This window comes from Phalaenopsis equestris, unplaced genomic scaffold (assembly GCF_001263595.1).
Source record: "Phalaenopsis equestris unplaced genomic scaffold, ASM126359v1 Scaffold000741, whole genome shotgun sequence".
NCBI classification, from domain to species: domain Eukaryota; kingdom Viridiplantae; phylum Streptophyta; class Magnoliopsida; order Asparagales; family Orchidaceae; genus Phalaenopsis; species Phalaenopsis equestris.
This window is the reverse complement of record NW_018165181.1, coordinates 1,133,797-1,148,567: the sequence shown is the minus strand read 5'-3', so window position 1 is coordinate 1,148,567 and position 14,771 is coordinate 1,133,797. Positions and strand designations below refer to the sequence as shown.

At 33.4% G+C, this 14,771-nt stretch overlaps 1 protein-coding gene across 1 annotated transcript; it reads left to right on the top strand.

Moving 5' to 3' along the window:
- The first annotated feature begins 850 nt into the window (after window positions 1-850).
- Window positions 851-14,423, top strand: LOC110030613 (2-isopropylmalate synthase A-like). The gene is made up of 12 exons (XM_020733408.1): window positions 851-1,423; window positions 2,680-2,893; window positions 2,979-3,059; window positions 4,090-4,179; window positions 4,263-4,349; window positions 5,094-5,194; window positions 9,982-10,015; window positions 10,125-10,199; window positions 10,805-10,888; window positions 11,218-11,352; window positions 11,578-11,759; window positions 14,138-14,423. The coding sequence occupies exons 1-12, from the start codon at window positions 921-923 to the stop codon at window positions 14,235-14,237; spliced, it is 1,686 nt and encodes a 561-aa protein (XP_020589067.1). The 5' UTR covers window positions 851-920; the 3' UTR covers window positions 14,238-14,423.
- The last annotated feature ends 348 nt before the right edge of the window (window positions 14,424-14,771 follow it).

Below are 14,771 nucleotides of genomic sequence, written 5' to 3'. Positions count from 1 at the left end.
TTTTTCTATTTGACTAAATTACATTTTGTATGTATTCTTAAAAACTGCAGCTGAAAGTTGTGTTTCCCAGCAAAACCGAATACCCGCGGCTGCTGATAGAAAACTAAGGACTGACTTTAAAAAAAAAAAAATTTAATAACCACCGCAGCTTTTTGAACATGAGTTTATTCAAACACTTGTATCTTTAAAAAACTGCAACAGCTCCAAACAAACCTTTAGTTTACTCTTTCTTGACTTTACATGTAAATTTTTATAAGTTATTTTTCAGGAAAATCACATGTCGAATTTTCATATGATAAGATCATACAAATTATATTTCAACATGCATTATAACCAATTATATGCTAAATTAAAAATCAATCATAACTTGATAAAATATTAATAAATTAAAATTATTTAACAAATTAATATTTTATTTGATATACTCAAATTGTGCTTAATTTTGATAAAAAATAAAACAAAAAAATAATAAAACCCCGCATAATTCGAGTTCTCTACAGCCTACCTACCACCCGGCCAGATTTGATTTTCTAAAAAAAAAAAAAGAAAAATCAATTAAATATTCTGACAAAAATCTAAATTAAAATTTATTAAATTAGACGTGTAATAACCACCGCATACATTTTAATAACTATATATATCATATTTATGTAAAATAACTTTAATAATTTCATTTTCTAGAATAAACTAAATATGAAATAATGCCCCATTAAATTAAGTATATATTACTCAACGAAGATAACAGCACTAATAAAACGACATAAAAACAAATTTAACCAGACATAATTTTAACTTTATTAATAAAAACAATATTTAAAAATTAAATCCCTCTATAAAAGAATCGCGCGGCCCCTGTCCCCTGCGGTCCAGTCTCCATTGTCCCCATTCCCCAGCTAACTTCCGGCTTCTCCTCCGCCGCCATGTCTTCTCTTCCGGCCAATCATCCCTCCACTCCCATCTCCATCAACGACCCCTCCTACGTCCGCGTTCTCGACACCACTCTCCGCGACGGCGAGCAAGCCCCCGGAGCGGCCATGACCGCCGCGCAGAAGATCGCCGTCGCCCGAAACCTCGTCCTCCTCGGCGTCGACGTTATAGACGCAGGATTCCCGATTTCTTCGCAGGAGGATTTCGATGCCGTGAAATCGATCGCCGAGGAGGTCGGGAGCGCGCAGGGAGGACACGTGCCTATCATCTGCTGCGTGGCCCGATGCTCGAAGAGGGATATTGATGCTGCGTGGGCGGCGGTGGGGGGTGTGCGGCGGTCGAGGGTGAGCACATTTCTTGCGACGAGTGAGATTCATATGAAGCATAAGCTGAAGAAGAGCAGAGATGAGGTGGTGGCGATTGCAGGGGAAATGGTGGCGTATGCCAGAAATTTGGGGTTTCAAGAAGTCGGCTTCGCCGCCGAGGATTCCCTCAGGTGACTGAGTCTCCCCACTCCATTATTTGGGAGAGTTTCCCACTGCATTAGTTGGGAGAGTTATTAAAGGGTTATTGGGATATTAACTCCAATAACACTCAAATGAACATCATGCAATAACTTCCAATAATCTTGGCTGTTTCATTTCAATAATCATTACATTAGTCACTGCAGTAACCCCAAATAACATACGTAATTTCACATCAATAACTCTACAATAATCTCAACGTGGCGGCATATTACTAAAAGTTCGCATACTGAACTGCATAGGTATTTCTTATGAAAAAATTTGTCCTGCGCTCGTGTTAGCTCTTTTAAAAATAACTTGTTAAAAATTTCACCGTTAGTGTTTGACTTCTTTATATTTTTAACAAAAAAAAAGTGCTCTCAAACGAACACTAGTTGTTTGAGAATGAAGAGTAGTTTGGACAATCCTGATCAATAGCTTTAAGAAATCGAAGATCATGATAGTATTTAAGTGTTATTATTTATATTAAAATAACATTTAATATAATTTAATATATTTTTTTCTAATTTTGAATTGATAGTTTTAATTGATTATAGAGTCTTGTAATCAACTAATTTTTTTAAAAGTACAACTTATCAATTATAATTGATGATGATAAGTAGTATTTCGAGTCAATTTGAGTTTTGTTCTTTTTTTACTCATTTATATATTGAGCAAAAAAAATTATTCGTAATTCAACATAAATTTCTTATCAAGAACCGATCATGAAAAACAACAGTTTTGACAGCCTTAAACTCATTAGAGATATTTTCTTGACCTATTCTATGTTTGGTATGGACAAATATTTAATTAGGATATTCTTGTTTTAAGTTTTTAATATAACTCATTCAAAAAACGACGAAATTGTTAGCTGGTACTGTTAAAGCGGCGGTCGGTAGGCGTGGGTGCAGACTGCAGACTGCGACTGGCATCTAATAATTTTGGGAAATTTACAATCTTTCCCATAATTCTAATGTCTTTACACATATCTCACTCCTAAACTTTCCTATTTGCACACATAGCTTTAAATTTAGATTTATACATTCACTTATAAATGCCTGGACTGTATAAGAATAAATATTAATTTCTAACCATCACGGAAGATGGCTAAAAGTAGTCCACTAATCAAACCTTTTTTTTTTGAATTATCAAGATAATTTTTTTAATCTTTTATGACAATATTTTGTTTGAATCTACAGTACAAATGAACGCAGTCTTAATTTAATTTTACTTTTTTTATCGCTGAAAGGTCGGACAAGGATTTCCTTTGCCGTGTATTTGGGGCGGTGATAAAAGCCGGGGCAAGTACAGTGATCATAGCCGATACAGTCGGCTGCTCCATACCATCGGAGATCGGCAAACTCATCGCATATATCAAAGCCAACACGCCTGGCATCGAAAACGCAATCATCTCCCTCCATTGCCACAATGATCTCGGCCTCGCCAATGCCAACACTCTTGCTGTATCTCTTCTTCTCCTCCACCTCCTCCTCTTCCTCTGTCTCTCTCATTCATTCATGTCTGTCTTTTCAATGGCATGAATTGCAGGGTATTGAGGCTGGCGCGAGGGAGGTTGAGGTCACCATCAATGGTATTGGGGAAAGGGCTGGAAATGCAGCACTGGAGGAGGTAAAAGCTCTGATTTTGCTCACAAAATTTTGAAATTTTTTGTTTTTCATTTTGTTTAGAGTGGCATCAATGGTTTTGAGGCTGGCACTGATGATATCCTTCTTGTGGATAGGACTAGAGAAAGAGTTCAGGAAAAAACATGAATTATGGGTGTATACATTGGAGTCTAAGGGCCTTTATTTGAGTAGAACTAAAACTGAATACATGGAATGTAATTTTAGTAGTGGTTGCTTTAGTGGCAGACTAGTAGCTATATGTGATCAAATCATTAAAAGATGCAAACGTTTTAGCTATCTCAGGCGGAGTTGTAACAATGGATGATCAAATAATTAAAAGGAGTGATCGTTTTAGATATCTAATTCAAGTTGGTTGGCTGAAGTGGAGGAATGCATAGGGTCTATTGTGTGATAGAAAAGTACCGCTTAAACTAAAAGGAAAATTTTATAAGATGGTGGTGAGACCTGCAATGCTCTATGACCCAAATTGGTGGCCTTTAAAAGAGAAGCATAAAACAAAGTTAAGTGTTGTCAAAGTTAAGTGTTGTTGAAAAACAAAGTTAAGTGTTGTTGAAATGAGAATGCTTAGGCGGATGAGTGGCTTGACACTTAGAGACAAATTGCGAATGATAGGGTTGGTGTAAAGGGTTGGTGTAACTCTAGTGACAGACAAAATTAGAGAGAGTTGTCTTTGATGGTTTGGTCAAATTAAACATCGACCATCTCATGATCTGGTTAAGAGAATAGATGTTTTAGATTCGACTGATGTTAAGAAAGACAGAGGTAGACCTAAAAAGCTAAAAAGACTTGAAAAAAGACTTGAGCATATTGTATAAAAAATGATTTTAATCTATTAGAATTAAATGAGAATATGACACTCAATATGACACAATGGAGAAAAATGATTCATGTATCCGACCCCATGAAGTGGGATAAAAGCTTGTTGTTGTTGTGGCTGTATAGAGTGTTATCTATCATCCATTTCTCACTACTCAACCATTTCATGATTAATCTTCTTTTTTTTAATTCTACAGGTGGTCATGGCAATAAAATGCCGAAAAGATCTAATGGGAGGTATTTATACTGGGGTTAACACTAAATTTATCAGTGCAACAAGCAAGATGGTACATGATTTATCATAATTTTCAGCTTAAATCATTTGATCATGATAGAAGTAGATCATCTAAATAATTCTTATGCATTTTAGGTTGCGGAGTTCACTGGATTTAATGTTCAACCCCACAAGGCCATTGTTGGAGCTAATGCTTTTTCCCATGAAAGTGGTATTCATCAGGCAAGTACATTCATAATACGATTATATTAAATTATTGGAGAATAATTTATTCGAATATGCTTTGTAAGCTCTTTCTAGCCCAGCTTCCACACTTTTATTTTGAGAATTTAACAGACATATCACACAATTTTTATGTATTTTCATACCTAACATACACTTTAGTGTTATAATCACAATAGAATATAAACTTTAAACTGTGTATTTCATTTTAAGAAGTTAGTTTTAGTGGTATTTTTGATGTGATAATAAAGATTTAAATGTTATATTAGTAAATATTAAAGTTTAGGTATTATATATATGTAAATAGGTAAGATTCTATGGTCTGTCTGCAAATCCCTTTTTTTTATTTGTATGAACCATTATTCATTGAAATTCATTTCAAATCATCTTCCCCTTGATCCATCATCTACCAAATATCATTGGTTCAATTACAATGTACTGGTTAAGTTTATAGCAATTGCTTTGCACATTTTGTTGATGTTGTGTGCCCTTCAACTCTAGTTTATAGCAATTGCTTTACACATTTTGTCAATTTTGTGCGCACTTTCAACTTGGCCACCTGTTTGATCTATATGAAGGATTAATTTGAAGAAAATCACCTTCTATAACTCTTGAATACTATCTTTGCTCATAATAATACTTTTTATGATGAAAAATTTTGCAGCATTTGGATAGTGTTCTTTGAAGATAAATAGTATGCTTCATTTTAACACCGTTGATGAAATTATTCTCTTTGCTTTTCAGGACGGTGTTCTTAAATTTAGAGGCACATATGAGTTTATTTCTCGTGAAGATGTTGGATTGGATCCGACAAGTGAATCCGGTATTGTTCTAGGAAAGCTTAGGTATCGTAACTCCTCCCTATCCCATTCCTACTTTATTTTGATGTTTTGGTGGGTATGGTTAATCTTTTCCTTTTTGTGACTACAAATATTTTAAACCTTACAAATGACATATATCTCTCTTTATAGGGATGGTTGTCATGATGGAATTTTGAAAGTGAAACTAAATAATTGGAACAAGGTTGATTATGATAAAAGTTGTCTTGCCTTGTACTCATTTGAACATCTAGTTAAAATAAGTGCTTGGGCTATATTTTTCTTGCAAGTTGTAAAAATAAATCATGTAAGACTATTAAGTCTATTGGGTTAAGGTGGGTTTGAATTTTTCTTGAAAGCAATAGGGCTTGGAGCCGTAGGCCATCAAATTTTGCATCCATTGCTTGCAAGAACTCCTTCCTCCCTTATTTCATACCCCAAATGATGGGTCTTACTTATCACCAACTAAATGATTTTGGTCTCTTGAAAAAAAGAGAATAATATAATGATGTGTTTTTGTAAAGTAGATCTTATATGAAAATATAAGAAAATTCTCTTAACCAGATGAGACTAATAAATCTTATCTAAACTCATATAACGTATAAAAAATTACATTAATAATTTTAAATTTTAAAAACTAAAATCATAGGAATATAATTCATCACTTTCTCTATGAGGGAATACATTTCTTAATATTAATTACATTCTCGGACACTTCTAAGAGACACCTTTGATGGAAGAAATAGGCTTATATTTTTGTTTGAGTTGTTGAATGCCATGTAGTAAACTATAATTCAATAATTATTATTCTATTTGGTCGTTTTATGCTTTATGTTGAGTCAAAATACAACATAGAGAGTGATTCCATCTAATCACACATATAACTATTTTATCACATAAATTTTATACAATGACAATAAATAAATCAACAAAACTCAGTATGCATGAATTAGTTCAATGGTTGATCAATGTTGTTAAGAAACTGGAGAAAAGATAAAATTATCTGATTCGGGTTTCATGGATTAATCTTCTAAAGTAATCAAGCTTAACATTGCTTAATGGTAGTTGATTAGGTCTGGATGTGAGACACTCTATAAATAGCCATAAATTACATTATTTAGTGGAGTCTCATGAATTTAAATCAAGAAAAAATGTTATTGTTATATAGATAATTCTAGCTAATATATCTAGAAGGCATTTCTTGTAAGTATTAGAATTCTCTACCAAAAAATTAATGGCATTGTTTAATTATGTGTAATTAAAGCTACCCAACTTAAAAATATAATTGTCTAAATGTATGCTTTCATTGTCTACCATACTAGACATCGACCCAGGCATATTCAGTTAAATCACACCGTCAAGCTAAGAGAAATTTATTAGGGGATATGAATGGCTATAAATTTATGTATCCTCAAAGCGAAATTTTTTATAAATATATATTAAGATAAGCCATATTTTCTTGTGCAAATGCTATAGTCAATTGTTGATGAGCTCTATTTAAGACTTCGTTATGAAGATAAAAGTAGAATAGTTTAAGTTAAAAGATTGGTCTTAAGGTCCAGATCAATTCAGTTTAAAGATTCAAATTAGGTCAATTTAAGTCAAATGAAATTGGCATATTAAGTGGTGCTCAATTCATAAGTTTAATCATTTGGAGCAAGTTTTAATTTTTGACTTGATCCAGTTTGGTCAAAATAGCAAAAATTACCTATGAAGTTTAATTGGGTCAACTTAAATCAAATGAGCAAATTTGTTTATTCAAGAGTTAATTGGGAATACTTCATTTATGCTTGATCCTTTTCAATTAATTAGAAGTCTTAGTTTCAATTAATTTCGTTAATTTGAGGGTTTAGGCTCTATTTGGCTAAATAGATTCATTTGGGCTAACCTAGGTCCATAGATTAAATTATGCTAATCAAAAAATTTATTTTGTTTAATTAGTCATGTATAACTAATTGGGACTTATTTAGATCATTGTCCAAGGTCAATTCCACTAACTCCAAGGTTTGGATTCCATTGTTCTATCTAAGCAAACTAGGGTTAAAAGGGATCTTAGCTTAGTCTAATCAGTGTTAAAACATTTATGTTTCTTTTATTGAAATCTCATAGAAAATGTTTGGCCAATCAATTAAATTAATTGGTTTAAGGCAATCATTTCAGTTTAGGGTTGACTGGTTCACATATTGTACTTAAGTGCATGTGTCGCTCAAGTAGAATAAAATGAGTAAAGTATCGCTTTCGCAAGGATCACAATTGAAATTTGGATAGTTTAATTACTAATTTCATATTAAATTTATTCTTTTTAAACCACTTCAGTTAATTTAATGGAAACAACACTCTAAAAAAATAAAATACTCGGATCTAGCAATTGGAGAGAAAGCAACCTAGATTTGTAGTTTACTTATATTAGTTTCCTGCATTTTTTTAACTTGACAATAAATCATTTGTCAATAAACAATTTCTAGTTTCCATTGACAACTTAGAAAATTTAATGAGTCAATCTAATTCATATGTTATAATATTTCTATATGAATTAGAAGAAATGATAGTATTATGAGCATTTTTAAAGGATTGCAAATTTCTACATAAATATATGTCTATCCTACTCAAGAACTTGTCGATTTACTTCTTGTTGTTCATCTACGACTCTTTCAATATCTCTATATGACAATAGCTTTTAAATATGCATATGGCCAACCCACAAATTAAATGAAAATTGAAAGTAAATTAGATAAATGTTCATTAATATATAAGCAACACAAGATATAGTATAAACCAAATCACAAATTTAGAGTTTCACAATTTAGTCATGCTTTCAAATAAAAAATCAAGACAAACATTCTTATCATTTAAGAATCCACTAAACAATAAGGCCAAAAGCAAGAGTAGGTCTGAATGAATTTTTAGCTCCTTAGAATTTCTTTCTCTTCTTTCTGTCCTTTCTTCTTTGTGCTCCCTACTTCCTACTCCTCACACTTCACTCTCGCCACTTAGACTTACTTGCTCGACATACTTACTTTGATTCCACACATCTTAACTCTCTATTAACCACTAGGATAACTCCCAAAATCCACTTTGAACCGTCTTAGAATTGAATTGTTAGGCTCATTGTGTTGTAGTGCTAGGAAATTGTGTTGTGACCCTAAGTTCTACTTTTTAATATGAATTCCGCTCTTTATGACATTACGACACCCTAAAATGTGTTGGTCTTGAAGTCCACTAGTTCCTATATGGCACTATGGTGCAAAACTCTCGGGTTTTTAGACCTTGTCTTTAGCCTTTTAGCTCCATTGCGCAATATGGTTAATGTTGATACACCAAATTTATACTCTAGTGTTGAGGTGTTGTGAGTACAACACGATGCTATCTTGAAAATTTTCTTCATCTTTCCTTGAAATCATGTCCTATAGAAATTTTTGCTAGAAATAATACCGTTGTTGATAATAAATTGTAAAATAGGTTAATTTCTTAACAAAATTTTCTTAATATTTAATTCACTCATTTTGAGTTAAAACTTTTGATCATACTTATGACCTTACTTAATTTCAAGTGATCTAATGGTCCCCTAAAATCAAATCAAATATGATTTGATCATTAGATTAGAGAGTGAAAGATTGAAATCACCAATTTGCCTAATTTGCGTTAAGCTAAGGTTAAAGTTGGCCAACTATTAAAAAAAAATAAAAGTTGGCCAACTATTGACTTTGGTTAAAACATTACCAGATTGATAGATTTAAAATAAGATTCAAGAGAATTTATGATGCCCCCATTGGTTGATAAGCTCAATTAGGTTCTAAGGTCATTCAATGCTTGAACCTGGAAACGAACATTAATTGAAATTGAGCTTATCAAAATATTTAATTAACCTCAAACTCGAAATCGACAATTAGTAAGTCTAGAGGCCCGATCATACTAATCTGAGTGAAGACTTATAGCTACTTTATTCTAAGCCAAAGGATCAATTAAGGGTCTGTTTGGGTGGCTACAACATTCTAAAGGGGTGATTGTGTAAAGCTGTTGTGGAGAAACCAACTTCTTAAAAAAGTGCAATGGAATCGTAAATAAATATTTTTTTCCAAAAAACCTATCATCAATTTCTTATAGCCACCACACTTTAACGTTTTATGATAAAAAACGGCTTCCCACCACATAAATTTCTAGAAAGCAACAAGAAAGCAGTTCCTCAAATGGAGTTATGGTGACGATCTCAAACGCAAAGCAAGTAGAAAGTTGCCCCAAACAAACCCTAAGTCACAAGAATCTTGTGGAATTTTAGAATTTTTCAGAAGTAAATGTCTGCATGGTTAGCACATGTGGTACCTTGAAGTGAAATTTTATGGATAATGATGTTCATGTAAGCTCAATGAACTTGATGGAATACGAACTCACTTTATCAAGTCATGCATTCAAACTTTTTTTTTTAAATTCGACTGCTCACCTTAATGTAGATTTCTTGTTTATTATAATGTTAATCATGATGTCCTCATAGTAATTAATATCTTTAATGCTTAATGAAGCTTCTTTATGTTCGTTGTAAACATTTCCTTGAATTCCAATACCTAAGGTGATTCTTTAATATTTTACCATTTTTTTTTATGTTTTTCTAAGTTGTATTCTTTAAAGGGGTAATATCTAAAGGGTTTTTTTATTCATATGCCCACCTGTCCAATGTCTTTTGTTTTGCAATTGACCAAAAGTCATGCAAGCTACTTATTTCATAAATGATTTCAAAATCTAATATTTTTGAGGTCTTAAATGGAGAATACTTTTTAGTCATGTAATGTATGTAACATGCTTTGATTCTTTCTTTACAGTGGGAGACATGCTTTAAAATCTAGGCTTTTGAAGGTACTATTTTATAGAACTACATATTCAAATATGGTTTTTGTTCTTTTATTTAATTTTTTTTTTTTTTGCTTTTAATATGCCATTCTCATGCTTGTTTATCATACTTTAGTTAGGTTATGATTTAGATGAGGAAAAGCTTGCTGAAGTATTCAAGAAGTTTAAATTGTTCACTGCAAAGAAGAAGGTATATTTCTTGTTCTCACTGGCTCTACTTATTGCATACATTGTTGCATTATTTTGATTATAGACTACTAAGCATACCACATAAATTAGAGTAAAATCAAAGACTTCAAATAGTTTTAATCTTAAATTTCTGTTTAACTAGCATAAATTTAATCTCTCAGCTTCAATGTTAAGTAATTTCTCACTTAAGTCGACACGGTGATATTATTATTTTCATATTTAATTTAATATCCATTTTTCAGAGTAAATTTACAACATTCTCAATAAAATATTTTTTATTCTATTTCCTAACTATATTTTTTTCATGACTTGTTGAAATAATTTTTCTTAAAAACAATTTATTTGAATGTGCATGTTTGCATGGGTGATTTTTTTCATTGAATTGTAATTTCTATTTCTTTTTAGGGTCTCACAGCTCGAGTCTTATGAGTATGATTCCCTTTTTACAACATTTTTGGCATCATCCATCTTCATTGCAGCACATAAGTTCTCTTTATTAGCTTGAAGAATTTTAACCTATACATACATGCATACATACATACATACATACATTTATGCTGAGAAATTATTTCTCAGAAATGCTATAATGAGCGAGTTATTTTGCAGCATATTACTGATGATGATATTGAAGAACTGGTATGTAGTAAATCTGTGCAGTCCCAGCCAATATGGTCACTTGCAGATCTTCAGGTAAAGCTGATTGCTGCCATGCGTTATTCCATCTATTGCCCATGTCCAGCATCAGTTGACATTTATCAATTGCGTAAATAATGATAATTATCAAAATAGCCCCTTAAGGTCATTGTAGTCACATAGTCTATAAAGTGTGAAATTAGACCCTAGAATCGTTAAACTGTGCTGAAATAGTCCTCCGTGCAGACTATTTTAGTACATGTTAAAATAATATGGGGACTAAGTTGATACTTTTTTAGATTATGGGACTAAAATGACCCATTTCAAAGAGTCAAGGACTATTTTTACACTTTCTTTTTCTTTATTAATCTAATCTCTTTTTGCAGGTTATGCATGGAACTATGGGATTCTCAACAGCTGCTGTTAAACTAATTAATTTGGATGGAACAGAGAGAATTGCTTGTTCTGGAGGGAAAGGACCAGTGGATGCTGCCTATAAGGCCATTAATAATATTATGCAGGTATATTGATTTTTATTAGAATTTCCTTGGATAGTGATTTTTATTAGAATTTCCTTTCAGCGGTGATTTTCTTTTATTTAAAAGTATCATCTCTTATTTAAAAGTATCATCTCTCTCTCTCTCTCTCTCTCTGCCCCGCTGATTTTTTTCTGAATTCCATGCATCTATCTTTTGCTGCATGTCTTTTGTAACAGTTCTCTAAACGTTACTTATTGAATAATGCAGACTCCTATAAAGATTGTTGAGTATACAAACTCTGCTGTGGATGGAATAAATGCCGCATCTTTGACTCATGTAGTTGTAAGCGAAGATAAGGATCATATCTACACACACTGCCCATCTTTAGAAGCCAACGGTCACAGTAATGGTCACATTTCATCAGGGAAACCCAACGGTCATTCAATGAGGTTTGTTGATTCAATTACTTTTTTGGGGGCGGCATACATATAACCCAAATCCTATTTATTTAAACGTCTAATTGTTGTGCGAAACAATGTGAAAAACAAGATCACACAACAAACAAACAATCAAACACGATGTGATTTACGTGATTTGAAGCAAATCTGCCTACGTCCACAGAGAGGAGTTATTCCACTATCAACAGGTGGTGAGAGGAAAAAAAAACGGTCAAAATTAGGGTTACAACACGACACAAAAAATCAACTCTAATTCTTTCTATAAATATGAGAGGATTATGACATACAAATCAAGAATATTTCTAATATAGAAAGAATCTTATAATTCGATATCCTCTACTTATGGGCCAGTTTGGGCAGCTTTTTTGGCGTTGCGTGTTTTGAAAACGTTGGGCATGTCGCTTGGAAACCGTGGTACGGTGGCGGTTTGGGATAAGCTGGTTTAAACGCATTTTCCTGTGTCCTGCGTTTTCTTTTTTTTTTTTTTTGCAATTTTATTACTTCGCTACCCTGATCTCCCATCTCTCCCCTCTCTCGCATTTCTTCTCCCCCAAGGTAACACTTCTCTCTTACGTCTCTCTCGCATATCTCTCACGTCTCTCTCGCTCCTCTCTGATCTGTGACTCCGGTGGCATGGGTTTGCCTTTATTCTCTTCTCCCTCTTCCCTCCGATCTTCGACTATGTTTGGTTACTTTGTTCTCTTTCCTCCCACGGTATCATCTGCTATTAACTTTGCGGTTTGAAGTTAATTTACGATTTGTGGCTTTCTTTTTGTGACTTGTGGCTTTCTCATTTGTAGGTTGAAGTTTTGAGGATGAGAATTTTGAAGTTTGTGATTTTTTTTGTGCTCTGTGCTCTATTCAGTTGATGATTCTATCTGTTTACGGTGGTCGTGATTATCTGGTGGTTGCTTGTAACACTTGCTTTTGTGGTGGTTCATTCGTAATTTTATTGATGATTTGCCTGAAATTATGGTTGCCCAAATTTGTGTTGGTGATTTTGTGGCGGTGAATTGTGGTGGTTGTCCGAACTTAGGGTTGTCCGGTAATGCTCTATCCGGTTGTGGTGGTGATGGCATGGTGGTGATGGGTTGGTGGTATTGGCGTGCTATTAGTGTGGTGAGGAGGTGATGACATTATGGTGGTGGTGGTGGCGGTGGTGGCGGTGGTGACGGTGGTGGCGGTGGTGACGGTGGTGGCGGTGGTGGCGGCAGTGATGTTGTGGTAGTGGAGTTGGTTTGGTGTGGAGGTGGTGGTAATGATGTTGTGTGGAGGTGATGGTGTGGTGTTAATGGATTGTGGTGGTGTTGATATTGTGGTGTTAGTGGTGGTTGTGTGGCGTGGTAGTGTTGGTGTGTTAGGGTTGGTAGTGGTGGTGGTAATGTGGTGTAGAGGTGATGGTGTTAGTGGTGGTGGTGGTGGTATGTCCCTGCTAAGACAGGTGAATATCGACTAGGGCAATCATTATCACAGGCTAAAATTATTTACCTGAGTCTTCTACCCAAGATTGGGAAAGTGCTGGGGAGATGATGAAGTTGAGAGAACAAATTACGAATGCAATAATGAATGAGTGAAATGATGTAGTATGCTACAAATTTTACTCTTGCTTTTTTGTGTTACTCGTCGTTTAGAGAGATTTCATTTTGTTGTTGTACTATTTGAACTTATGGTTTCTTAGGGATGTTGAATCTTATTTCTGCTTTCACATATAAGTTATTCAAATTGGATTGCTTCTGTTATGAACATCACAACAAGAGAGGCAAATAGGTTTTTTTCATAAACAGCGGTAGCACAACTGCTCCACAACCACACTAAACAAACAAACACAACTTACACACAATAACTTCCGTGTAGCAGCTTCCTGGCACAACTATTGAGCAACAACTTATACATAAACTCCAGCTACCCCAAACAAAGATTATATTACCTAATATCAATCTTCCTAGTATAAAAATATCATATAATTAGATATCCTCTATATATGTTACCTAATATCAATCTTCATAATATATACGCTTCCTAATATAAAACAATTAGATTTAATACTTTCCATAGCACTACCACAAACTTTGTTTTTACATTTTTTTCCACTCAAATCTTTTGTATCACATCTAAAATGGCACAATTTTAATTTTTGGAAATGAAATACACCTTTTCATGCGCAAGTGAGACGACATCTATGTAAAAATTAGAGTTTAGGTGTAAGATGTGTAAATAGATAAGAATTGTGTGGTGCGTATGTAAATCTCCTTTTTATTTATATGTAATTGCTTATGAACTCATAACTTCTTTTAAATGAAAATGATATTCATCTTCCACTTATTTCTCTGCATTATTATTATGCTTAATCAAAACTATTCTCTTTTCAGCTTTAGTGCAAGCGGAGAGAACTTGGACGTTGTGGTTTCCAGCGTCGAAGCCTACTTGAAGGCGGTGAACAGGCTCTTGGCTAAGAAGCAATCCATCTGAGATGTTTGGGATACCAAAATCAGAGTTTTTCTCCGCCAGATCAATAAGCTCTTCTTTGTTGGTACAAAGAGTATGTTGAGCCAAAGTTGATTTCTGCTTAATTGTAATCTTTTTTCAAGTTCTCTTGTTAACTTCAATATCTATGTATCACTTGAGTTTAAACTATTTTTAAGTGTTTTTGTTTTTTGTTTTTTGCCATGTTGTGAGCAAGTGTTGTTCTTTTATCTGATTGAGCTTAAAAATAGGATTTTTTTAATTAATGCTTTGTTATTATTATTTGCTACCATCAGTATAAATTTATTCAAATATTAATTGTTATATAAATTTATTCAAATTTTTGATAAAATTGTCTCATAACTTGTTAGTTTAAATTAAATGAAATATAAGCTTGCTATAATTTCATATCATGATTTATATATATTTGTATACACAAAAAATGTTGACACGAATCTCAAAGCAATCAAACGGTCTCGATGGCGGTCAGATAATTAAGACATCTCACCGTCATAATCGACCGATAGATTATCACAGGAG